Source organism: Felis catus, chromosome E3, assembly GCF_018350175.1.
Source record: "Felis catus isolate Fca126 chromosome E3, F.catus_Fca126_mat1.0, whole genome shotgun sequence".
Taxonomy (NCBI): domain Eukaryota; kingdom Metazoa; phylum Chordata; class Mammalia; order Carnivora; family Felidae; genus Felis; species Felis catus.
Genome location: NC_058383.1, coordinates 31,979,430 through 32,003,392, shown reverse-complemented (window position 1 = coordinate 32,003,392; position 23,963 = coordinate 31,979,430). Strand labels below are relative to the sequence as shown.

Here is a 23,963-nt window from a genome sequence, read left to right as displayed (position 1 = left end):
CCAGGTGTGCTGCTGTCACCCCCTTGACACGGGAGCGCACACCGGCCTGCAGCATGAAGCGGCTCCCCTGTGCTCACACGTCCGCGTGGGGTGGCCAGACCCCGGGCGCTTTCTCCACCCCGTGCCCCGTGCCCAGAGTGGGACCTACGGGCCCAGAGCCAAGCGTGTGATCTCGAGGCTCCTCCCTCGCGGATGACAGAGCTGTGTGCACAGCTGCCCGCTTGCCTGTGTCCCGCGGGTGTGCCGCGACAGAAGCCGATAAAGTCCCTGTCCACTCGAGGACCTGGGTTATGGCTTTTGAAGCTTGTTCTGGGCCCCCTTCCACCGCGATCTCTGTATGGCTCTGGACACACTGATTCTGTCAGACTCGCGTACTTGGAGAGAGTGTCTCCAGTTCTTTTTGTAGATGACGTGGAACGGGACGTCGTCATCTGCTGGTGGGGCCCAACCCCGATCCGTTAAAGCACCCGGTAGGAGGGGCTTTGGTGACGTGGCCCCACTGCAGAAGTTAACCACCCGACTCTGCGACTCTGCGGAGCCCGGGTCCTCGCAAAGTGCACGCACCATCGGGGCCGCGGGTGTGGGGCTCTGCTTTGGGAACATATTTATTAAGTCTGTGCCGAGGGCACGCGCCTTCTGCAGAAGACCCACATGCATTCCCTGGCCCCCGTGCACACCGCCACTCTGTAGAACACACGAGGCGGGTGTGCACGTCGGCGTGGCCCTAACCCTGCTGTGGCCCGAACGCACAGAGCACGGCTGGGGAGACGAACAATTCGGCAGAAAGAACCAGGCGCTCCCAAGGCTGGCGAGAGCCGCGGTGGGGGGGGGGGGGGGGCATCCTTTGCCAGCAAGGTGACCCACCCCCGCCCTGGCCAGTGGCTCCAGGTTCTGCCCCGTCGGGCGCCGGGACCGCAGGAGTCAGGGGTCGGTGACCCCTCCGCCCTGACAGCTGTCTAACCCGCCTCCCTCTCCCTGCTCTTTCAGCCCTGGTTCCTGCCTTAGTAGAGAGGCAGTCGAGATGGCCACTGCTGAGCTTTCTAATGCCTTTGCTGAGAGAGTGTTGGGGAGCTCTCTGCTTGCTAATGTACAGACGGTAATACCACCGGAAAGGGCAGGGGGCTGGGCGCGGCGGGGGCCCGGGCCTCGGGAATGAAGTCCAAGTCCTGGCAGCCTTCGGTTTTAAAACTCCAGAGCGAGGTGATGCCGCCATAAGAGCCTCTCAAGAGACCTAGTGCCCCCGTGCCCCCCACATGCCGCCGACCCTCCGTGGCCCGGAGAGGGTCCCGTGTTCGAGACAGCGGAAAGGGTGCCGGCACAGCAAGGAGCCGGTGTTCACACGGCCCAGACGCTCCCCGGCAGCCAGGGGGCCACCGAGGCTTCGCCTCCCTGGTCGGTAGTGGCCCACTCAGGCAGGCTTCACCGGGGAGCAAAACCGCTTTGAGGGCCAAGGCCGGGGCAGAGACGGCACAAAGAGAAAGCAAGATACTGAAAGGCCGTTTTCTCCTTTCTGCAGGTTTTCAAGTATAGTCCTTAGAATCCAAGAGGATTTGTCCATGGATACAGAGCTATAGGCCAAAAGATTCTGCAAGTCCCAGCTATTTTTGTACGTTGGACACGTTACCCCTTTCGATGCAACCAGAAATAAAAGTCTTGTGGCGTTTTCAGGTGCAGCCGGTCACTGATCTAGGGGTCATGTGACCCGTGGTGACGTTGCTCAGGCTTGGCTCAAAAGAGGCGTTAGAAATGCCCCATTTCCCAGGCTCCTGATTTGCCCCCTGGACCAGACAGGAGGTGCACATGAAGCAAATCAGAAACGGTTTCCAGGGGCCGGTCGGGGGGAAGCCCGGAGATCATCCCTAAAGCCCAGAGCTTTGTGCACACACCTCCGTAGCAGAAAATCACGTATGGTTCGTCATGAAAGGAAACCGGAAGGGTCTTTGGGCAGATTCCCGCGTCTTCCACCCTCACCTCAGAGTCCTCGCAGTAAGGGAGAGAGCTGTGGGGGACGCCCCAAGGGTCCTGCTGGCCCGCAGGGTTCTGAACCCTGCACCCGTGTTGGTAGATGCTTTCATTTTGTGTGAATTCTTTGGAAGAGTCATGGGTGGGCACCCAGGCCTGGCCTGGCCCGTTGTGGGTATGCTCCTCTTGGGCTTGAATCTGAACCCTGCCTCCTCAGTCCCCCACGCACACGCTCTTGGAAGACTTGTGGGTAATTTGGCTTTTCTGGTGTGGCCCCCGACTCCATGGCCCCCAGCCCCCACCACCCATGGGCATCACTCTCCTCTTTCCGGGGGCGGGCTTCAGAGCCAGCCTCCTGAGTCCACAGCATGGACGAGAAAGCTCCGTGTGGTCTGTCGGCCCTACCCTGTAGACTCTGGGGTCTGCCCGGGGCCCCCAGCAGGCTGAGGCTCCAAACTCAGTTCTCCCTAGCCCTCCTCCCGCCCGGGCACCTGGCAGACTGCACTGGGAGGGGAAAGGGCAGAACCATCCAGGGAGGAAACCATCCAGGAACAATCCTGGATGGAAGGAACCATCCAGGGAAGAAACTCTGCGGCGGCCATGCTCGCCGTCTTCGGTTCCATGCGCGAGGAGGTCGCAAGCCATGCCGATTTGTGACCGTTTGCCAGCAATGCTGGGGCGGTGAGAAAACACGAACGCTGTGTCGTGAAAACCTGTCATGAAAAGGCCAGCTGGGGGCACCTGGCCCCACGGGCCTCATTCACATGCTTCTCCTGAATCGGCTCTCAGCAGGCTTCATTTTCTGCTTTTCGGTGTGGAATGAGCCTGAGTAACTCTTGGCTTTTGCCAGGGCAGGCCGCTTTCCCCCTCGAAATCTTAGAGCCCTTTCCTGAAAAAGCCTGGGCTTCCGTGAGGCACAGCTTCACGAGACCGAAGTGCCCCCGAGTCACGTAGCCCGGACGCAGAAGCCTCATGGCGGGTGCTCGGCCACACGCGCTCACGGCCCACACAGGTGGGGGGCGCCCTTGGTTCCCTCGGCTGGGGTGGCCTGCTGCATATTTAAAACATGGAACTTGAATTAAGTTGTCAACGCTCCTGAAAATCAGGAGGTTTTACGTAAAATCCGTATATCCAGCTTCCCCGGCAGAACAGGAAACCGCGGCCAGGTGAAGGCCAGTGCTCTCAGGCAGCGGCGGTCTGGAGGGGCTGGGGAGCTTCACTTTCCCGCTTGCTCCGGGCGCTTGAACAGTCCCTTCTGCCCCCCCCGACCCCTGACGCAGCGGCCAAGTGTCCACGTGACGGGTTTCTTTTCCTGACAGAAGGGAACTGTTCCTCAGAGCCCACATCATAACCAAAGAAGGGAAGACAGGTGGCGGGTGGGGAGGGCCGTTCACCCTTCGAGACGGCCCCTCCTCGTTCACCGATGTTACCGGCCTGGCCCTGCCGTGCCCGGGCTTGCGGCCCGTAGCCTTCAGGCTCTGAGGGACCCGCCTGCTGTGTCTCTGAGGTTCAAAGGTAGGACCTGCACCGGTGTCCGGAAGAGCCAGCAGAAGCCCACCCCTGGCAAGGCACCCTGCAGCCGGGGTGGTTCTGCTTTTAGCTCGTGTACAGTGAGGGAGAAACGTTTGAAAAGCGCCGTGAGGTGCCATTACATTTCCAGAATGGGGCCCCATCTCCAGGCAGACAGCGGCGTCTTCCAGGAGGGGGTAGAGACAGGAACCTTGCATGCGAACCTGTGTGTCACAAGGGTGAGGTCACTGGGGAAGCTTTTCCTTGAGGTCTTGGCTCCCAAGAAGCACAGAGCCAAACGGGTGACATCAGCTTCCCATAGCCGGCTGCTGTTCTGGGGCACTTTATCAGTTTCCACCTGCCTTTCAGTGGTAGACTCTCGCCATTCAGTTTGTGTTTCAGTGGCTTTCAGCATTCAGTGTCTATGGCATTCGGGTTTGGGTTTTAAAATCTAAGCCACCGAGGTGCCTGGGTGGCTCAGTCGGTTAAGCGTCCGGCTTCAGCTCAGGTCATGATCTCGCGGTTTGTGCATTCGAGCCTTGCGTCGGGCTCTCTGCGGTCAACACGGAGCCTGTTTGGGATTCTGTCTGTCCCTCTCTGTGCCCCACGCCACCCCACACCCCCCCTCAAAATAAGTAAGTCAACTTAAAAAATAACATAAAATCTAAGCCTCCTCAAATCCTTCCTGGAAGCAGGTAGTACGTAAGAGCATCTGTAGGGGTTGAGGCAGTGGGGCGAGGCGCGTGCCATTTAGCAGAGTGCCGAATCCCTCCTGGGTGAGTTGTAGGCGGGCCAGCCGGGTTCCTTCCCCTTCAGCTGTGCGCGGGGTCCCTGTGGAATCCCCCGGTTGCCGCCGTAGTTCTCTCATCGTCTAGGTTTTAACCAGAAGTGGTGGCACGTAAGCGATGTCCCCCGAGGAATTGCATTGCAACACTGCACAAGCACTTGGCAGATGACAGAGGTCAGCTGGGACCTCCCTGCCCCTCAGAGATTTAGGCAACCTTTGGTTCCCACCTCCCAGTTCTCCGCCTGCATACGTGCAAGCCTTCCCACCCTCTGGTCTCTCAGATCTGGGCCCTCTGGCATGATCTCTGCCTGGCCTGGTGTGAACCCAGATGGAAACTCGGTCCCTTCCCTGGTTACCACCTAAAAAGTCCACTTGTACCTCACAAGGAAAGAGTTGAAGGAGCGTTTCCCAAAGATTGGTGGAGCTGGTTGTGAGGAAGTTCACCTCTCCCATCTGAGTTACCCCCTTTCCTTCTCTCTGCTCACTCCGCCGCTCCTAGAATCCCCCAGAAAGCGCAGACCGGCTTTCCCTCCACCAGCTCTGGAGACCAGCTAGTCCCTGCCCCTGCAAAGCTCGGCTTACATCCCTGCACTAACAAAGCTTTTTTGCAACTGTCAGTTAAGATTAGGTTCGACTACACAGTAAAGAAAGACCCCGACGAGATGTTTATCTCCCTCTCAAGTAGAGGAAGTGGAGATCGTCAAGTACGGCACAAAGCGTGAGGGACCCAAACCTCTACCGGCTCCGTGCTGTCATCTCTAATATGTGATTCATCCTCGTGGTCCAAGACAGCTGCTGGAGTTCCAGCTATCACATCCATGTTTCAGGAAGCACAGTGGAGGAGGCTTCCTGAAAATCCGACGTGCCACTTTCATTTCTATCTCATTGTCCACAGCTTAGCCCCATGGCCAGGCCCAGCTGCCAGGTCCTGTAACTAATGAAGGGGAAATTGGGTGTTTGGAGACAACTCATAGTCTCAGAAATACTGTCCAAATCCCTCTGGACCCCAGAGGATCCCAGGTGTTACCCGTTAAGTGAGGAACGTTGTACAAACCACCTAGGCATCTATGCAGGGAAGGGTCTTAGGCCCTACTCGGGAGGGCCGCTCCTGTAGAGCAGATGAGGCAGGCTGCGGGAGCCAGACAAGAGAATCGTTAACCGTGCTCGCGGCAGAAACCCTTGCCCAGGCTGTCCCTGACCTTTAAAGAATGGGGAAAGGATTTATGAAGACAGAAAAGAGGCACAGGCGACTTCTAAACCAAGGGAAGATCCCAGCTGAGGCAGAGAGTGAGTGGTCCTTGTCGCTCGGTCTGAGGACCCACGCGGGCTGCTGGAGGCAGGCAGCACCGTGTCAAATGCCCTGCCAGTGATCCCAGAGCGGGGAGGGTTTGGGGAAGGAGCTGACACAAAAGGTCTTTGGGGTCTGGAACTTCCCTGAGTCCCGGGGAAGTTCTTTGAGCAAGAATCTGGGCATAAGTAGAGTGTAACAACTAGAACACCTGGGAGCACAAAGCAAGTCAGGTTGTGGGGGGGGGGGGGGTAGAGTCTGCTCCCCACTCCCGTTGCTGCCACATGGGACTGGGGCCCCATACTGCCAGATCTTCCTATTTGTTTTAATTTTTATTTATTTATTAAATTTTTTTTGAGGGGGAGAGAGAGGGGGAGACAGAGGATCCAAAGCGGGCCCTGCACCCACAGCACAGAGCCCGATGTGGGGCTCGAACCCACGAACCATGAGATCATGACCTGAACCAAAGTCGGACGCCCAGCCGAGCCCCCCAGGCGTCCCCGGATCTTTCTGTCTGTGAAAAAGCCGGAAGTCCAGATTTGTATGTAAAAATCTCCCACTGTAAAACAAGAAGACCGTAAGCCTGGTGTGAGGGAAACAAGACACATCTGTAAGCCCCTGGGCTGCTGTCGGCCAGCTCTGGACCCTGACTCGCTTAGCAACCTGCTTCTCCCCAGGGAAAGCTTTAGTGGCTACCCTTTCTAGAGAGCGGGGTATGTACGAAGTGTATTCGACGTATAGTTTTCAGCATCTTCTCCTTTGCCTGCTCCCAAAAAAGGTCACAGTGCTCAAATCATATGTGTGTTTGTAGGTAAAAAGTATTGACCATTTAAGCCAAGAGATTCTCACTTACTGTCTTGTTTTTCACATAAAGATGTGGAGACCCGCAGAGGAGAGGTCGCGAAGCCATTTGGGCAGAGCTTGGACCAGACTTGCAGTTCTGACTCCCAGCCCGGTGCTCCTTCTATCAGTGGGCCTAAAATAGAAGGCTGACCTTTTTGTGGTATTTGTGTGCTTGACAAAGCCAGAGAGTTACTCATGAGTTCATTTTCCCAGAATAACTGGCAGAAGGGGGCCAGAGGGCGGGAGGAAGACCCGGGCCTGCCCCTGTGACACCCGCACTCCTGGAAAGCAGGGGACGCGTCTCGCCATTAGAACGCTGCCTGCTCTGGGAGCACCGCGCCTCGCCCCGGCTTCGCGGAGGCAGTTAGTCCGGGGGAGAGAGCTTTGGAGGCCAGGACGGATCCCAGGGGTGCACTAGGGCCCCGGGAGCTTGAGCCTGCCCAGGTCCTGTCCCCACCTTCACCCTCCCTTCTTTTTCTGGTGTAAAATAATAATCATAGTCAGAATCTTGAAAAAAAAAAAAATCAGACAAACACAAAAATGAAAACGAGAACTCTCGTAATAAAACCCATGACTTTAGCTTTGATCCCTGCAATCTCCGCAAGGAGGGAGACAGAGCCTGATTTTTTTTTTTTTTTTTTTTTTTACAATAACAGAAACATGTGGGACATGCTTTTTCTAATCTTTGCTCGTTTACTGTGTCCGACGTTTTCCTCCAGCCTTCATCTTCTCTCCAACCAGCGTTTTTTAGAAAATTGTTTTTAATGTTTATTTATTTATTTAGAGAGAGAGAGACAGAGACAGAGACAGAGCATGAGTGGGGTAGGGGCAGAGAGAGAGGGAGACAGGCTCCAGGCTCCGAGCTGTCAGCACAGAGCCCGCTGCGGGGCTCCAACCCACAAACAGCGAGATCGTGACCTGAGCCGAAGTCAGACGCTTATCTGACTGAGCCCCCCCCGGGTGCCCCTCAAATCAGCATTTTTAACTGCAGCAGAGGGTTTCATCGCCTAGACGTATCCAAGTTCATTTGACCTTTCCCCGTTGTTGGGCATTTCGTACACACATCAGTGCTTCCAACATCCATATCGTTCCCTCTGTGGGTCCATCCACGTGCTTTCCACAGCCTAAAGTTCTAGACGTGGAATCCATCAGATGGTGTGAAAATCATATGGCCTTTGATACGCGTTTCGTAGGCTGTTCTTGAGCCATCCTCAGGGAGAGCCAGGAATTTTATCTGCTGGAGGCGATCTCGGAGAGGCCTCTCTGCCTGTGCCCTTGTCCCAGGTCTGGCACGTCTGCGTCTGCAAGTACTTGGCATCCGTGTGCGTTTGACTCGTGCCCAGAAAGCCCCTGGGCACCTCCGCCGACGTTGATTCACCAAGAACCGCCTTGCAGAGATGGAGCAAGAAGCAGCAGCAAGGCCCCAGAGTTCTTTCCAGAGCCTTCCTGACCCTCTGACCGGTCAAACTGGCTCTCAAAGTGGCTGCCACTTCCATCTGGGAAGGAGCCCCTTCAAATGACAGGGAGAATCTGGGCACCTGGCAAAAAGAAAAAACGTCCCTGAGCCTTTCTGGGTCCCCAGTGCCAGGGGGCGGGGAGAGAGGAGTACACAGCAGGGCAGAGGAGGGAGGGCCGTTTGCACAGCAGCAAGCAAGGGAGGGATGTATTCAGTCGCCTCCGCTCAGCTAGACCCTGCCGACAGGTGGGATCAGAAGTTGGTGATTTTTTTTTTTTTTTTCTGTTTAATTCTCGGCACGTACGAAAGGTCCCCAGTATTTACGGTCGATCTATGGCCTGACCCTGACCCCTTCCCCACGCGAAGGAGCTTTAGTCTCCTGGCTGAATTTCAGCACCTTGTCTGCTGCCCCACATGCCCCAGGGCATAAGCCAGGGCTTTAAAGAGCACGAGAGAGAAGACGTTGTCTTCAGAGAAGAGGTAGGTGACCACCTTAGTGACGGCCACGCTGTCAGTTCATTCCGGCCAGGGCGTCGTCGGAAGCGTAAAAGGCTGAGTCCCGACCCTGTTACCACTCTCGGCGGCCCCGGTGTTCGTCGCGCCGATAAATGCGCAGCTCGGGAAAAGCCATCTTGACGTTTTGATTTGTTAAGGCGTGATTCATTTTCGAGTCAAGTTAACAGCTTGTAAACTTGGGGGTTTACCGCTTGAAGTGATTAAGAAGTAAGCGGCTATAAAGCCCGTGCTGTGGGGCTGCGGCTGATTGCCCCCTGGGAATCTTCCTGCCTGGCGTCTGGATTCACCTCGACGTCTGCCCGAGTTCATCGGAGCCTCCCCCTCCGCCACAGACACAGTGTATCGCGTAACGGCATCTCGCCGGGAACTCCAGCGCGTCCGGCCTGCGCTCCCTGCACGCAAACCTGCGCAGTAGGCCGGGGGTGGGGAGTCGTGCCCGCCACGAAAGAGAAGCTGGCGAAGACCCACCCCGCTCCCACAAGGCCTCACAACCACCTGCCCTTACATCACACAACCCGGAGGGCCTGGCTCGGGGTAGAAATACAGACCCTGCCCGCCCGAGGGGAGGGGAGTAGGGGTTGAGTAGAGTGGGTGCAGGGGAGCGGGAGGTACGGGCCTCCAGTTAGGGAACGAGTTGAGTCACGGGAACAAAAAGCAGAGCGTAAAGAATAAAGAGTGTTATAATAGTGATGTGACGATATAACACGGCAGAAGGTAGCCTCACTTGTGCTGAGCACAGCATAATGTAGAACCTTGACTCGTCGCTAAGTTGTACACCTGAAACTAATGGAACATTGGGTGTCAACTGTACTCAAATAAAAATCACTAAAAAGTCACATCAAGATAAGATAATAAAGACCCAGTTTTTAAGGAGCCCATCCTCAGGCAAAAATAACTTCACACAAATATTAATACCAAATAGCTCCTCCGCAGGGGCCGGGTACCGGGTCCCCCTAGTCCTAAGCGGGGACGAAGCAGCAGGTTCCCACCCCCACCCCCACCCCACCCCAGCCAGGCCCATGTTTGCCCACCGGTGGGTGAAGGGAAGGGGCTCAGGACAGTACAGTTACTCGCCCTGCGGGCTGGTAAGTGAGCAGATCGGATCGGGGGTAGAACCCAAGAACCTCACAAGAACCTCACAAACGTGCGGTCCCCGTCTCTCAACCCAGAGCCGCTCCAAGGGCGGGGTGGAACCCCACGTACGGGCGCCTTTCACCGGAGCCTCCAGAGCGGGGCAAAATCTGGGACAGGGAGAGTCTGGGGGGCTCCTCCCCCTCCCGCCCAGTGGCCTGCCTTGGACAGAACTCGGGGGCGTTCGCAAGGGCCCCAAGACTTTGCCGTGAGGGTGTCTCACATCCCTGCGTGGACTTCACCACGATGCCTCTGAAGCCCCAAGGCTGCGCGTCCCCTTCAAGGGCACAGTCAGCCCGTTGCTGAGCCAGCGTCAAGCACTCAGATTTATGGCTCGCGGCCCTCAGCTCTATGGCCGGCTGCACCCTCCTTCTTGAAACAGCTCTGAAGCGTGTCCAGGTGCGACCAGAGAGGTCAGCTCACTCTGGGGAGCGGACCCAGACTTTCAGGGCGCCGGGTTGGGTTGGTTTTGCCTTAAGGCTCCCGGCCCCACCTTTGAGGTGCGGGCTTGCCCCAGGGGGTCTCACACGCAGTTGGGGAGCACGGCGCCCCTCCTGCCGGGCCAGCGTGTTTCTTCCTGCTTGGTCACCTCCCCGCCTGTCTTGCAGGCTTTGCCGTGGCCCAGTGCATAAACCAACACAGCTCGCCGTCCCTGTCCTCGCCACCGCCGTCTGCCAGCGGGAGCCCCAGCGGCAGCGGGAGCACCAGCCACTGTGACTCTGGAGGCGCCAGCTTGTCGTCCACCCCTTCCGCCATCCAGAGCCCGGCAGGTATTGCCCGCGTGACGTGGGGCGGGGGAGGGGCGGTGCCTCGGGGAACTCTGTGATCCCTCAGTGTCAAGACTGCTGACCCCCAGCTCCTCCTCGCCTCCATGTCTGGGGACACTGCCGCTCCGGGTTCTGGGTTCGTTCTGATGGGGCGTGGCCCACAGGCCGACTGGTTTAGCTCCCTGCAGGGAAGGAGTCACTCCTTGTGCAGGCTGGCCCCCCCACCCCCGCTGACCCCTCTCGCCTGACCGCACAGCTGGAGGGGACAGATGGCGAGCGGCCGAGTCTGAATGCGCCCCGTTGTCACCCCCACGAGGAGGGGTCTCCCCAACGAGATCGTTTCCAACTGGCGGAAGAATTGCGTCCCTGCTAATTTTTTCTTGCCTTCATACCGTACCAGTCTCCTCTGTAAATGGTGCAGTCCAGTCGTCTGTGCCCAGGGCCCACCTCTCGAGAGTCCGTCAGCATGTGCTGGAGGCACATCTCGCCTTCCTGGACCTCGTACAGGTGCAGACATAGCACGGGCAGACCCCGCGAACGGGGCGTCCGCGGTGAGACGTGTGAGTGGGTCACGCGAGCGCCTCACCGTGCTGTGTGAGATCCCAGGAAGAGGGCACCAGGCTTTTTTCCTGAACATCGTGGCCCCACCACGCAGCCAGAGGAGCAGGGCACGGAGGGCGGGGGGGGGGGGGGGGGGGTTGCTGGTGGTGGCCTTGATGGTGCGCGAGGCTTCCCACCCCAGCAGCGCAACTCTGTGGGTCTGGAGGGCCCCGGGCGTCTCTGATTTGGGCAGCCCCCAGTGACTCTGGTCTGTACCCTCATTTGGGGACCCTCCTCGTGCTTCGCTGTTCCTTCAAGGTCCCGTCCACATTCCTCGCCTATCACGTTTCAGGGGCGCCTGACCAAACTCTAGTTAGGTTGTGGATGGATGGGGCTTGATAAAAGCCACCTGCCCCTGTGGTACCAGGAAATTAAGGGCCCCTGGATGTCGTCCCCTCAGCACCAGAGCCCAAGATCTCCTTCGGTGCCCACTCTTCTCCGGAATCTTCAGCCTCTCCATCCCCCAGCAAAGGGTTAACCCAGCCTGATCTCCGCGCCTGTGGCCCAGGGCATCTCAGCGTCCTGCCTGCAGCCCCCCTTCTCCCTCGAGCATCCATTACGTCCATCTACTATTGACATTCACGAGGCCCAGGCAGCGGGGTCACCCTCAAGCCACCTCACTTAGACCCCCTTCCACTCGGCACCTGCTCCACGCCTCCCCCCCGCCCCGCCCCGCCCCGCCACTGCCCCAGCTCTAGGGAGGCAGCCGCCTTGTCTGAGCTCCTTCTGAGCCTGATCCGAGCTTGGCTGCATGCGTGGCTGCCATTCCCAGGCCCGTAGCGGGACGTCCAGACGGAGCTTTCTCCAGAAGCCCAGAACAGCCCTCTCCCTCCCTCCGAAGCCTGGTCTCGAACCGGCTCTGGGGACCAGGGCTGTGTGTTTGTGTGCTTGTGTGTGCGCCCACGTGCTGCCTGCATGTGCACGTTGCCGTGTCCGTGTTGTGTGCATCCAGACACACATGAGGTCTCTTCCTGGCGGAGCTACGTATCCCTTGCTTTCATTCTTGGGAAGCACAGACAACAGCTAAACAAACGAGCCATGTGCTTCTTAGTCTAAAACTGAAACCGGCAAAGACCCAAATCGTCAAAGTCGGGCCTCAGTTTAGGCATTCACCTGAGCGTGGCCCCCTGGGGCTCCGCTCTGTGCCTTCCCCCGGAGGTTCAGGGTCCCCAGAATGTGAGTTTCTTCTCTCTTGGCCTCCCTCAGCCCCTCCGTCCCCACCCCCACCACCCCCTGCACGGTGCCAATGACAGGTCTTCTTATCTGACAAACGCAGCGGCTGTCAGCCTGGCTGTCAGGTAGCGAGGCAGTTCCAGTCGATACGTGACGGTCAGGCTCTCCTGGGTGTCTGCCCCCGTTCGGGGCGTCCCCGCAGGCCTGCCGAGGCAAGTGCACGAGTCCCCATTTTTTATGCTTGCCTGACAGTAAAAGCCTGCGGCCCAGCCTGCCTATATGTCTGCAGACGCTGAAATAACTCACCCCCCGACGAAGGGCCCGCCTGTCAGGCGTCTTGTACTTCGCTCTTAACTGAGGACCCAGCTCTCGATGCCTAGAAACAGCATCAGAACCCGCGAGCTCCTCCCCGCACAGGGCCCCAGCTCCAGGAGTCCGTTAGTTTCTCCATGACAGACTTCCAGGCCGGGTTTCAGCCTCCTGGGTCCAGGCAGAGAGCAGCACATAAGGGTTCCATGTTCTTCATAAGGGCAGGCCTACGCAGATGGTTCCAGCGTCTGCCTGGCATCTTACCAGGCCGTGCGGAACAGGAAGCGGAGGGTGGAAGGGAGGCAGGTTTGGTCGGGACGGGTGCTTTTCGGCCAGTTTCCTGGTTTGATGTCGGCCCGGAGCGGGGCCTCAGCGTTCGGGCTCCTGACCGGCAAAGGCCGGCCCTGTGCTGCCTCTGCACCAGACTCCCCGCCCACGGGGCCCGGCCACAGTTGGCCCCAGGCAGTGTCCCTGGAGGGCTGGCCGGGCACCAGGATGGGCCAGGGCCTCCCCCGACAGCCCACCCGGCCCGGACAGCAGACGACAGCTGCAGCCCAGTCAAGGGGCCACTTGTCCTCCAAGTGGTTTTTGAGGACACAGTGTGGAATCAGAAGCATTCCTCCCCCTGTATTTCCAGAGCCTGTGAGTCCAGGAAGTTCCCGGTGCAGCTGCTAGGCCCTTCACAGCCGGAATTAACTCCAGTGGCCTCTGCTCTGGAAGCCACACTGCGTACAGTCAGGTGTTCGGTTGGGGAAGCATACGAGAGACGCCATCCATCAGGGGACAAGACAGGCCCAGTTTTCCATGTCTCTGTGGTTTTGAAACCCAGAATGATCCAAGAATGTCCCTGAACGCCAGGGGTGACCTTCCCACTGTCTTAGCAGTCGCTGTGGCTTGGGAACTCCCTACACGGCCTTTTCGGTGTGTACTTGGTACGCGGTGTGGACCTGCCCATAGGCCCCGGTGGCTGTACCTCCCCAGCGAGCCCCCTGACCCCCCACGGGCCAAGCACTGTGCTCGTAAACACTTGACAGATGCCCCCTCGTTGAGACCTGCCACCCTGCCCCTCACACTGTGCAGCTGAAAACCCCGGGGGCTCAGAAAGATCCCAGAGCTCGGCCACCACGGTGCAGCCCGCAAGTGGAGGATCCCACACGTGAGCTCCAGCCTGGGCGACTCCAGAACCCATGTCCCGCCTTCCCAGAGAGCCCAGCAGAATATCCACGCAGCTCCTGAATCTGTCTCCGGTGCCTCCGTGTGGCGCTCCAGAGACCTGGGTTCGGATGTCGGTTGGGGGCGGCCCGTGAAGTACATGCCTGTCTCCTTCCAGTGTGCGTGGTTGCTCTAGAACCCAAAGGAAAAGCCACGGCCCACAGGACCCTGGTAACTGTGCAGCCGCAGTCAGCAAGGCTGGGCTGGGTGGCCCCTGTCGCGGGGGAAGCCTGGCAGTCCCCCCCGAATCAGCAATGGACTGCAGATGGCCACATCTCCTCTGCCAGCCCACATGGGTTCATCCCCAAATGAGGGCATGGAACCCTCTTGATACTGGGTTGTTTTCCACCTCCACCCTCTGTCCGGCCCGGGGGACCTGAAATTTTCTGTCTGGGTTTGCAAGAGGTCCTTGTTTGTCCCAAACACAGATTCTCTCAGCTTCCCAGGGGGTCTTCAGTCTGACTGACTCAGCTTCTGTGGATGTCAGAGCTGATCTCACTAGGGTGCCCCCAGGAGTGACCCTCAGGCCCAGTCTCTCTTGGGACTTCTCTGTGCCGGCCTAGAGACCCCATCCCCCGATTAACGTTTTCTCACCGGACAGGCTTTTGTGGAGTCCCTGCTGTGCGCAGGCCCTGGGGATAGAGGGTAGGACGTGTGGGGGAGGCCAGGTTCTGTCAGATGACCGGGCATTGGAAAAGGAAGCCGGAGGCTGAGGGGTTCATGGGACCGGGTCTGTGAGGAGGTGGCCTTTGGGACTCACACAGGCCCACCCAGGCTAAGCCCAGCATCTGGCACGAGACAAGAAGATTGCTTTTCTTCTCTCCCTGGGGTCTAACTATAAATTCTGTCTTTCCAGATAGAGTCTCTTTTTGAGGGACGGCCTATGTGCCCGTGAGGGCTGAGGCCTGTGGCCCAGTGCTGGCCGAGGGCCCCTCGCCACAGGGAGAAGGGACCCTCCTGGACCCTGGTTTGCCCTCTGTGCTGGGAGCACCTGCTTCTGAGTCTCCCTCACATGCCAGAAATAGAGTGTGGATGCTTGTGAGTGGCTCTTTCGAAGGGGCTGGGGCTCTCATCAGGGCCAAGAGACACCCCCAGTGGAAGGAAAGGTCACAAGTGTGTTTCCTGGTAACTGGAGAAACCAACCGGAAGGAAATGGCAGCAAGGGTATTTAGTTTTCGTTGTCTTTTCCCTGTTAAGGCCGTGCCCAGAGAATTATTGTCCAGTTCTAACGCCTGATGTGTGAGTTGACGTGCAGGCAGACCCCTGAGCCTTCCTGAGGAGAGGTGGTGCCCTGGGCCGCAGAAGCATCCAGAACCTGGCGTCTCATCACCCGCTCATCCAGTGCAGCTGGCTTGATAGGCCTCAGCTTGTTCCCCAGTGAGAAAGTTACAGGGATGGAATTAGCAGGGGTTCTTTTCTTAAACACTTCATTTGAGAAGCTGAAATTGCAGAGAACATACAGCAGGAAAGAGGACCTAGACCCCATTTGGAACCAGATGACGGGCGAGTAGGAATACTTCAGAAATACCTCCCGGGTTACAGCGGTCCCTCCCACGCATGCACGCACACACTCCCGTGCACAGTCGCTCACACACACACTGGCACACCTCCGCTCTGTGTGGGACTCTGGTAAGAACACTCCTCCAACAAGAGCTCTGTGGCCAGCTCGGTTGTGTTTCCCACACGTCCTGGGTGAGCGGCTTTGAGGAGGAAAGACTGTCTCTTACAAAACGAAGTCAGGGTAAAGGCCAGCCTGCTCTTTCCGTCGTCCGTCGGCCAGGCCCCTGGAATTATGGCGCCCTTTGACTTTTCTCTGGGGTTTTATAGGAGGAAGGAAGGGGTGGGCCCCTGGAGGCCGATTGTCGCCACCTGGCAGGGGCGGGGTCCTGGCCTCCTGATCCTCCCCTGCTCCCTGGGCTGTCTGAACACATGGCCTTCACCAGGTCCCATCTGGGCCCAGTGGGGGCCACACAGCCCAAGACCTGTGTGTCACCAAGCCCGGTTACCAGTCAGGCAGGACTTTAAGGACAGATCGCCTGAGCCACGCGTGTGATCTTTTCTCCCCAACCTTCTCCACGATGTTTCTTCTTACTGCGGTGAATGCACATACCAGAAAGTGTTAACCATGTTGACCGTTGTTAAGCCCATAGCGCAGTGGCATCAGGTATAGTCACATGGCGGCATTAATTTTCAGCTCTGCTCTAATCCCAAGTGCGAGTCACAGATATGGCTCCTTCCTTCCCGAGGAGATGCTCCTAACATTTTTGTTGCAGCCGATTGCAACCCGCCCTCGGCCTCTTGGCACCTTGGTCTCAGGCCCTCCTGCTGAGGCTCCGTCTCAGGTTTCCAAAGGTTCAGACCAGCCGCGTGTCTTCTGGAGAGTGGAGCCCCGCGGCCGGGGAGGGTCCGGGAGCGCCTCGCCCGTCCGGGGCTCTTCCCCAGAGCGTGAGGAGCTGCACCGCTGGCTTTAGTGTGGTGACGGCAGGGACCACTGGCCTCATCAGTTGGGCCCAGAAATCTGCTTGTTTCTTTAGCCGGCTCGGCTCCCGTCCCCCAACCCCACGCCCTTCTTCACACTGTCCTGGGGACGCAGGGCTTTCGTCCCAACTGCTGGTTCGCATGGGGTGCTGACAGGCAGTTCTGTTCTTCTGTCCCTGGAGGTTTCCTCCCCGACGCCCCGTGTCACTGATGACCCCAAGCCTTTCCTTTCCAGCGGGACTGAACCTTCACCGTCTTTATCCTCGACTGAGCCCCACGTGCGGGCAAACGGTCGGGTCCCCGGCCGTCCCGACAGCACCTCGTCCTGGTGGGGCGGAGTTGGGGGCTTCGCCCGTTCGGGCACCGCACCCCCCCCCCCAGCTGTCGTGGGCACCCGCTGGGACCCTGCCACGCTCCCCTCGCGCGCTCGTCCACGCCTGGCGTCCGCCGCTGCTCTGCGCCCCTCTCCGTGCGCCCTTTCTCTGTCCCGTTGTTAAAGGCTGTCTGTGACCTGTCGCTGTGTTTCCCTCTAGTCAGGAGTGGCAGGAAAGGACGCCGGCGAGTGTTCAGCCTGTCGGAGGCCGACAGTCACGGCGGCCACTGGGTTTAGTGCTTCGAACGGCAGCGCTCACGGCAGCTCTCACAGGCAATTCAGGCAGGTCTCGCCCGTTAGCCTGCGCGGCCCGCGGCCTCGCCGGGCCTCCGGGGACCAGGGCTGTGAGCCCCCCTCCAAGCGGCCATTTCCCCGGCTTCCCTTGTCCTTCCGGCCTCGCCTCCGCTGAGGACCAAACCCCCTGCCCTCCGACCCTCCCTCGAGCCCCGAGCCCCGGCAGCCTGGAAACACTGTCCTTCTCTGGGACCGCCCAGCTGGTGGGGGTTCTCCAGCCCAGTCGTCACAGGGCCCCCTGGATTTGGCCACCAAGGTCGAGCAGTAGAATTTGCAAAAAGCGACCAAGAATTCAATTAGTTTCTTTTTTCTTTTCCTTTCTTACCTCCCTAACCCTAACCCTGACCCCCCCCCCGGCCCCCCTCCCCCCCCCCCAGCTTTGCTCAAAGCTCAGCAGTAGATTCAGTCCAGCCTCAGCCAGAGGCCAAAGTAGCTCCTTCGTGAGCACTGATGGGTGGTGACTCCCTTGTCCCCGCTTCTTACACGCGGTCCTCCAGGTAGCTGCCGATGCTGCTTGCTCCCTGGGGTCCACGGCTGCTCCCTCTCCCACCTTCCCAAAGTTTCTTTCAGGGTTTCCCACACGCACCTCCTGCTTGGCCGTGGTGCTTGCCAGCCAGGGGCCTTTTGCCTTCTTTTGCATTTAAAAGCTGCTTTCTCTGAGCTCTGCCCTCGACCTGCTATGCTCTGCTGCACAACTCCCTCCCCCACAACTCTCCCAGCCTGAGCACACAACCCCAAAGATTTCCTGGAAACTGTCACTTGACAAGGGCCAGCTGAGCCCCTGCCCCGGAGCCGGGGATCAGCTTCTGAGGGTGCTGGCCAGGGACGTGGGGACCCGCTGCCTTGGTGTCAGCTAAGGGCAGAGCCGTGGGAGGCCCAGCGTCTCTCACGGAAACCTGGACGTCCAGGACTTCTGCTCAGGCCTCCACGCTTCTCCCCGGCTCCTGGCCAGGAAAGCAGAATGTTCTCCGAATCTTTTATTTTCAGGGCCAGGCCCCTGCTTGTGGCCTTCGAGCTCAAAACCAGCAGGCCAGCAAAAGCAAGAGTTCAGCAGTAACCTTCACAGCCCAGCACTGGGCGAGAAAATAGGTCCCCGAGGGGTAATTTTTCCCTGGTGAGAAAGTTCTCATTTTTCATCCCCCTTGAATGGATATATTTGTAGATCACATTCAGAAAACAGTTCCTAGTTTAAAAAAAAAAAAAAAAGTGTTGTGGGCGATGGGCGAAAGGTTATTTTTTCCCATAAAAAACTGAAAAAGGCTATTTTTAAGGGAAAAAAAACCCGACCCTCTTAATAAAACCGTTGGTTCTTTTCTTGAAGAAACCAATTTTGTGTGTGTGCTATCGTATTGTTAGTTGGTCGGTTGGTTTTTTAATACATTTGGTGGCAATTTCCCGTATCCTTGATTATTCTCATCACCAAAAACCCCGCTAGGGATCAGGGAAAGAGATTTGCCAGCTTTTTTGAATATCTCCATGCAAATGCAGACTCTTACTTACATAGAAGTTGGGAGAAGAGTGAAGGAAATACTCCACAGCTCAGTCTCCAGACGGCACAAAAGTGCCATTTGGAGAATTAGTCCTCTCTTAACTGCCTTGTCAGCAGCTAAGCTCACATGTGGATCCGGACATGGGCCCGTAGTCCTGCTCCCCGCTTCTGGAAGCGTGGTGGAAGTCTGCCAGAGCAGGTGAGCCCCCAGAAGGGAACCGTAGGCTCTGACCAGCACCCGGGAGCCTGCGCCTCGCAGGCGGGCGGCCCGTGCCACAAGGGTCCTGGCCGAATGGAGCAAATTCACGGAGATTCGGAGAAACCAGAATGCACGTGGAGTGTTGACTCAGCATTTCTGGGCTCAGCTCGCACCCTGAATCACGTTTTCCACTGGTGCTCACAGCCACCTCTGTGACCCAGCACAGAGCAAGGACAGACCCGAAGCCCTATGCGGTGGTTTTCTCTGGGCCTTATTTCTCTTAAAAGAAAAAAATCAAAATAATAATAATAACAATAAAAGGAAAGAAAACCAAAAGGCTTTAGGAAGGAATAAACAGGGATCTTTGAGAGCTTGTCTTGCCCAGGAGCCTTGGGGAAACGAATTCTCCGTATTCTTTGGGACACTCAGTCTGTTGCTTGTGCTTTCTCTCCACGATGGGGAGCCTCCTTCTCTCCTGCATCCCATTCTCTACGCCCTTCGGTTTTATTTTGCTCTTGGTTTTCCCATTCTTTTGCTGTATGTTCAGTTTGCAGTTCTGTTTTGTTTTGGCTCGCCTTAAAAAAAAAAAAAACAAAACAAAACCAAAAACCTGGAATCCCATTGAACAAACTGTGTCGAGCATCCTTCCCAGGGCCCAGAGGGCCTCAGGGCTCAGCACCCTGCCATCAGCATCTTCTGCTGATGGCTTGTTGACCCCGAGATCTGCACAAATGCGATGTTTGCTTTCCAGGCGAGATGTCCACAGCTTTCTTGCCGACACTCCCGGAAGCCGGGAAGGTGTTTTCCGCTGTGAGCCCCCAGCCCAGCCCCAGCCGCCACCGTTCCCGTCCAGGCACACTCGTCATTGGAAAGCAAAGCGACCGTTTGTGTGTAATCCAATCGTTGATTTCCAAAAGCACCAAAAACAAAGAAATTGCCACTCCAAAAATAACTGCTGGGCGGAGCCTCCCCTGCCCTCCTCCTGCCTGGTCTCTCTCCATGACCCCTATAGAGACAGTTAGGGTAGGAGTGGCCCCCGGGGCAGTAACAGCCCCTTTCTGACTGCTAACTCAGCTCTCCAAGAAGGAGCAGTCTGAGGTTTTGGTTTGGTTTTGCAAGCTGAAAAGTTCGAGAGAATTCCCTTTTTTTTTTTTTTTTTTTTTTTAAATACTGCAGCGAGTCCCCTCTTGGGTAAACGTCACCAGGTGTAAGCTCCGGAAATGGCCTGAAGTGATAAGCACATCCAAGCCCATCTCCTCCCCGAGCATGTATTCATCGTCAGGCAGGGGCTCCAAGACTCTCCCTGACGGAGATCCTGCCTGGGCCGTTTCCCGGCTCCATAATCCACTCGTCGATTCTGCACGAGCCCCTAATTTTTCTCTCACCTCACAAGTCAGAGGAACCCTGGGCCCCGACAGATTTCTCCCCAGGCCTAGGTCAGACTGGAGCTTCCAGCTCCTGTGTCCCCAGACGGAGGAAGTGGAGACAAGCCGTTCCCCCCACACCACCGTCTCCCACCCGGCTTTCCCCGGGCCTTTGTTCAGGACGGGACAGAGGGTGCCCGCGTGAGCAGGGTATCTCGGAACTCAGTACCCCTGTTCTCTCTCCCCCCCACCCCGTCCCCGCCCAGATGACCCCGTCGCTACGGAACAGCCTCAGCCTAAACTTCCCAGCCAGCTGGTGATCGTCAGCGAAACAGAAGCAGACGCCCGGCCCGGCAAGAGCCTGGCGAGGAGCACAGACGTGGAGACAGCCAACCTGTCCCCCAGCCTCATCCCCGCCCGGCAGCCCACCATCTCCCTGCTCTGTGAGGACACTGCCGACACACTGAGCGTGGAGTCACTGACCCTTGTCCCTCCTGTCGACTCCCACAGCCTCCGCACCCTCCCCGGCATCCCCCCGCCACCTGTGACGCCCGCAGCGGGCACGGTGACGCCAGGCGAGGAGCCAGCGGGCCCCGCTGAGCACTGAGCGGGCGCCGAGTGGCCTCCCCGTGTGTGTGTGTGTGTGTGTGTGGCCCCGCCGGTAGGGACCCAGTACTGCTGACCCAGAGACACATCAGGAGCACCCCGGTCCCCGCGGCCCCGGAACCATCTCTGCACCCATTCCTGTGCTCCTTTGCTTCATTTTGAATTCCTGTTTCACTTTGCGCCTCTTGGGAGAGCAGGCTGGACCCGGTGGAGACACCCCAGTGAACCCAGGGGACGGGAGGAGGTTGGCCTCCCGGTCTCTGAACCTGGTGACCCTGGGGTGGCAGGACCCCCGCACCCTCTCGTCATCAGCCGGCCGCTCCGGTCTGGAAGCTCCTTGGCCACCATGTCCAGTGTGCACAGAAGAAGCGGACCAAGTCACTTTGGGTAGGAATTTGTAGAGAAACAAACTTGGATAAGCATCTCCTTTGGATATTTATTTCCGCTTTCGGCAACAGATGAAAAGCATTTATTTAAAAAGCGTGTATTTAAAAAAAAAAAATCCAAAAAAAAAAAAAAAATCCTCAACCCTGAGGTTTGGCGTCATGTTAGACATGTGATGTTACTGTTAAGATTTCATTTTCGTCTTCCCTTGAACTTCCCAGCGTTTTGTTCTAAAGGTCTCAGTCTGGCTTTCTCCGTTTTCTTATTTCTCTATGACTCGCTAACTCCGCAAGCCTGTGGAATGATTCAAGGACCTTCCTGGAAAGTTTAGATTATTTTTTCAACAACAGTAAAGGAGACCCCACGTATTCTCAGGTACACACGGAGCTGAGAGGGCCAGAGGTTTCTCAGGCGTGGTAGCCACGGGGCCTTGCGTTTCCTGAAACGCCTGCCCGGGAAAGGGGCCGGTGCGGCCAGCTCCCCACTCAGGACCCATCCTTCGTCTCTCCGGACCGAAACCAGTCAGGGCTGCTGCCCAGCTCCACCTTCAGATCTTGCCGTCTCTCTCTGTCTAGAAAGAACCGCTTGGGACCGTGCAGACTCCGGCCGTGTGGCCGGGATGGAAAGGAAAGGCCACGGAAGCTGTCCTGTGCGTGGCCCGTGTCCCCACCATGTGTGTTCGCCCAGGCGGGAGTGTGGGGAGACGCCCGCTGCGGGGTCGCGCCCCAGTTCGAGGAGCTGTCCAGGGAACTCCGGTCCACCGCCCTTCCTCCCGGCTGCCCCTGCAGAAACAAAAGCTTATTTTTAAAGATGAACCCCACCCCCCACCCCCACCCAGTGGCTTCTCCATTTGAGCTGGACGCATGCAGGCCGGTTCCCTGACGTATCTGAGAAAGCGCCTACTTGGACAGGTGCAGCCATGCAACCCTCACCTCTCTCCAGTCAGCGCTGAGACCCTCCAGACTCTCCTCCTCTGTGTCCCGGGAGTCCCAGCACACATGGGCCCGGTTGTCGGGCGGCCTCAGGAGGCGCTCTGAGCCCTCACAGTCTACCTATTCAAGGACCGCGGGTCTCCCTGGCTTCCCTCATCCTGCTGGTGTAGAAGGGCCTGCCGAGGCCAGGTCTCCTCCTCCTGAAAGAAACATGGTGGTCCCGCAGAGGAGGGGCACGGTGCCCGTGGGGACGGGGCTCTCCATCAGAAGCCCTCTGGGTGGGTGTGCCCACCCCGCTTCAATAGGGAAGAGACCCAGGTCGGAAAAGGAGGCCATTCAGACAGAAATTCTGGGGGCCCCAGGAGGAGGGACAAGCCATGACCCATCAGCAGGGCCCCCCCTCCCCCCACCCAGGAAGGAAAGGCAGAAGGGATGGAAGGGGTCGGGGAGGAGAAAGGACTGTCAGCAGTCCTGTGTTCTATGTGATTTTTTGCTGGGACGTAAGAGCAGGCTGGCTCCCTGGTTTGGCAGGGGCTGTGGGGCAGAAGTAGAAAGCGAGTAACTTCCCAGCCCGGGGGCATTATTGGGAAGAACAAGCCCATGCAGGTCCCCTGCCCCCTGCCCTGGGACCGCCAGCCTGCCACCAGAAATCCCATGGCTCCAAGTGGCTTTGTGGCCACCGAGCCCTGGAGGAGAGATGGGAGCACAGCATGTCTCGGGGGCCCTGCGGCAGCATTGCCGGGGCCGGGAGACGGGAACACAGCCCAGCCTCCAGCAGCAGCTGAGCAGGCGTGTCGATTGCCAAGGGCAGGCCTCTCCCAAAGGCGGGCTTGCGTTGTGGGTCCTGTGACCTCGGTGGGACACCTGTAGGTGTGGGGTGGGGACTTCCTTTAAGCAGGGGCTCCCAGGCACCTTGCTGATGAGGGGGCGGCATACAGCTTTGTGCGAGGAGGCCTGGGGTCCAGAGGAGGTTGGCTCTGATGAAGGACCATCAGAGGGCTGGGTCTTGACCATCGTGGCGGCATTGGGCATGGCCGCGTCTTCAGGAGCACCCCGCAAGCCTAAGAGCGGGGTGCTCCCAGGCAGGCCAGCCCAGGCAGAGGGCACTTGGACTCCAGGTTCGGGCAGAGGGAGGCAGAGCGGGGAATCCTGGCCGAGCAGGAGTGGGGACCACAAACCTTCTGGACTCCTCGGCAAGCCCACCCAGCCTGCAATCTCCGTGTCCCTACAGAGAGAGGGGCCAGGCCCACCTGCCTCAAGTCCATTGGGCCCAGTGAGTTTGCCAAGCCAGGGGCAGGGCTCGCCGCCTAAACCCCCAAACCTCAGCTGTGAAAGTTGCTGTGGAGAGAAGCATACGTCCTTCCAGCTTAAGGGCCCGAGCGAGCCAGGGCACCTCCCCCTGAGGGTCGGACGGGGTGAGGCCAGGGGCTCCCCAGGACCAGCCCCAAAGCCACAGCAGGAATGCGGGGCAGATGAGGGGCCGGGACGCAGCCTGCCTCACTGCAGGCCTTTGCTCCCTTCTCCTCCCTCTGGCCTGTCTGCCCCCCACCCCCACCCCGCCCCGCTCTCTGCAGAGGGCAGCCCCCCACCCAAACACCTGAATTAGCAAGGCCCCCAGGCGGGAGTGAAGGGACAGCCCTCGTTAAAGACATACACTAGATTTCCCTAAAGTCTCACGACGCACTGTTAGAAATAAAGGCACGGGGTGAAGGGATTCTCATCTTTTCTAGATGCAATAAATAAGAAATATTTAATGTAGTCATGTTGACATTGGGCATAAACTATCAGGGTTCCTTATGTTCCTCTGAGGTGAAAATATGTAAATAATTCTCGGCCCAAGGCGGAGCAGGGGTTGAGAAACCTCCCGCTTCTGGGCCAAGGGACCGTTCCAGGGAAGAACCTGCTGTCGCCAGCGTGACTCATGCTTTGTGGGCTCCCAACACGAGGGTGGAAATGAAAACTGGAACTTCCTGGTAAATTTGAACTTGGCAATAAAACAGAAAAAGTTACCAAGAACGTGGCTGCTCCGTGGTGCTGCGGTGGCAAGGCTGTGACCCCGCAAAGGGGGAAGGTTCTCTGCGGCCTGGCCCCCTTGGCCCGTTGCGGCTGCGTGGTGGGGGTGTGGCAGCTGGGCCCCCTCCCCGCCCCCACCCCGGCCAGGTATTCCCCGGTTCCCGAGAGGGAGCTGGCCGCATTCAGGCGGTGCTCCGGGCCCAGCCGGGCCCAATGAGATTGGCCTGTGCTGTTGGCAGGAGGCTCTCCCTCCACGCCTCTGGTTCTGCATCTGTGGA

At 58.2% G+C, this 23,963-nt stretch overlaps 1 protein-coding gene across 15 annotated transcripts in view; it reads left to right on the top strand.

Annotated features, from left to right (window-relative positions):
- CLEC16A (C-type lectin domain containing 16A) overlaps nt 1–23,688 on the top strand; it is a 203,624-nt gene extending 179,936 nt beyond the window's left edge. For 4 of the 15 annotated variants that reach the window (XM_045047504.1, XM_045047502.1, XM_045047503.1 and 1 more), the window contains 2 exons: nt 10,101–10,262; nt 20,017–23,688. In XM_045047504.1, coding sequence (XP_044903439.1) covers nt 10,101–10,262; nt 20,017–20,357 — 503 coding nt within the window. In that variant the 3' untranslated portion in view covers nt 20,358–23,688. Of the gene's footprint in view, nt 1–987; nt 1,097–1,516; nt 1,666–10,100; nt 10,263–16,564; nt 16,687–20,016 lie in introns of those variants that run through there. The other 11 variants (XM_045047509.1, XM_045047508.1, XM_045047511.1 and 8 more) reach the window with 9 other exon arrangements.
- The last annotated feature ends 275 nt before the right edge of the window (nt 23,689–23,963 follow it).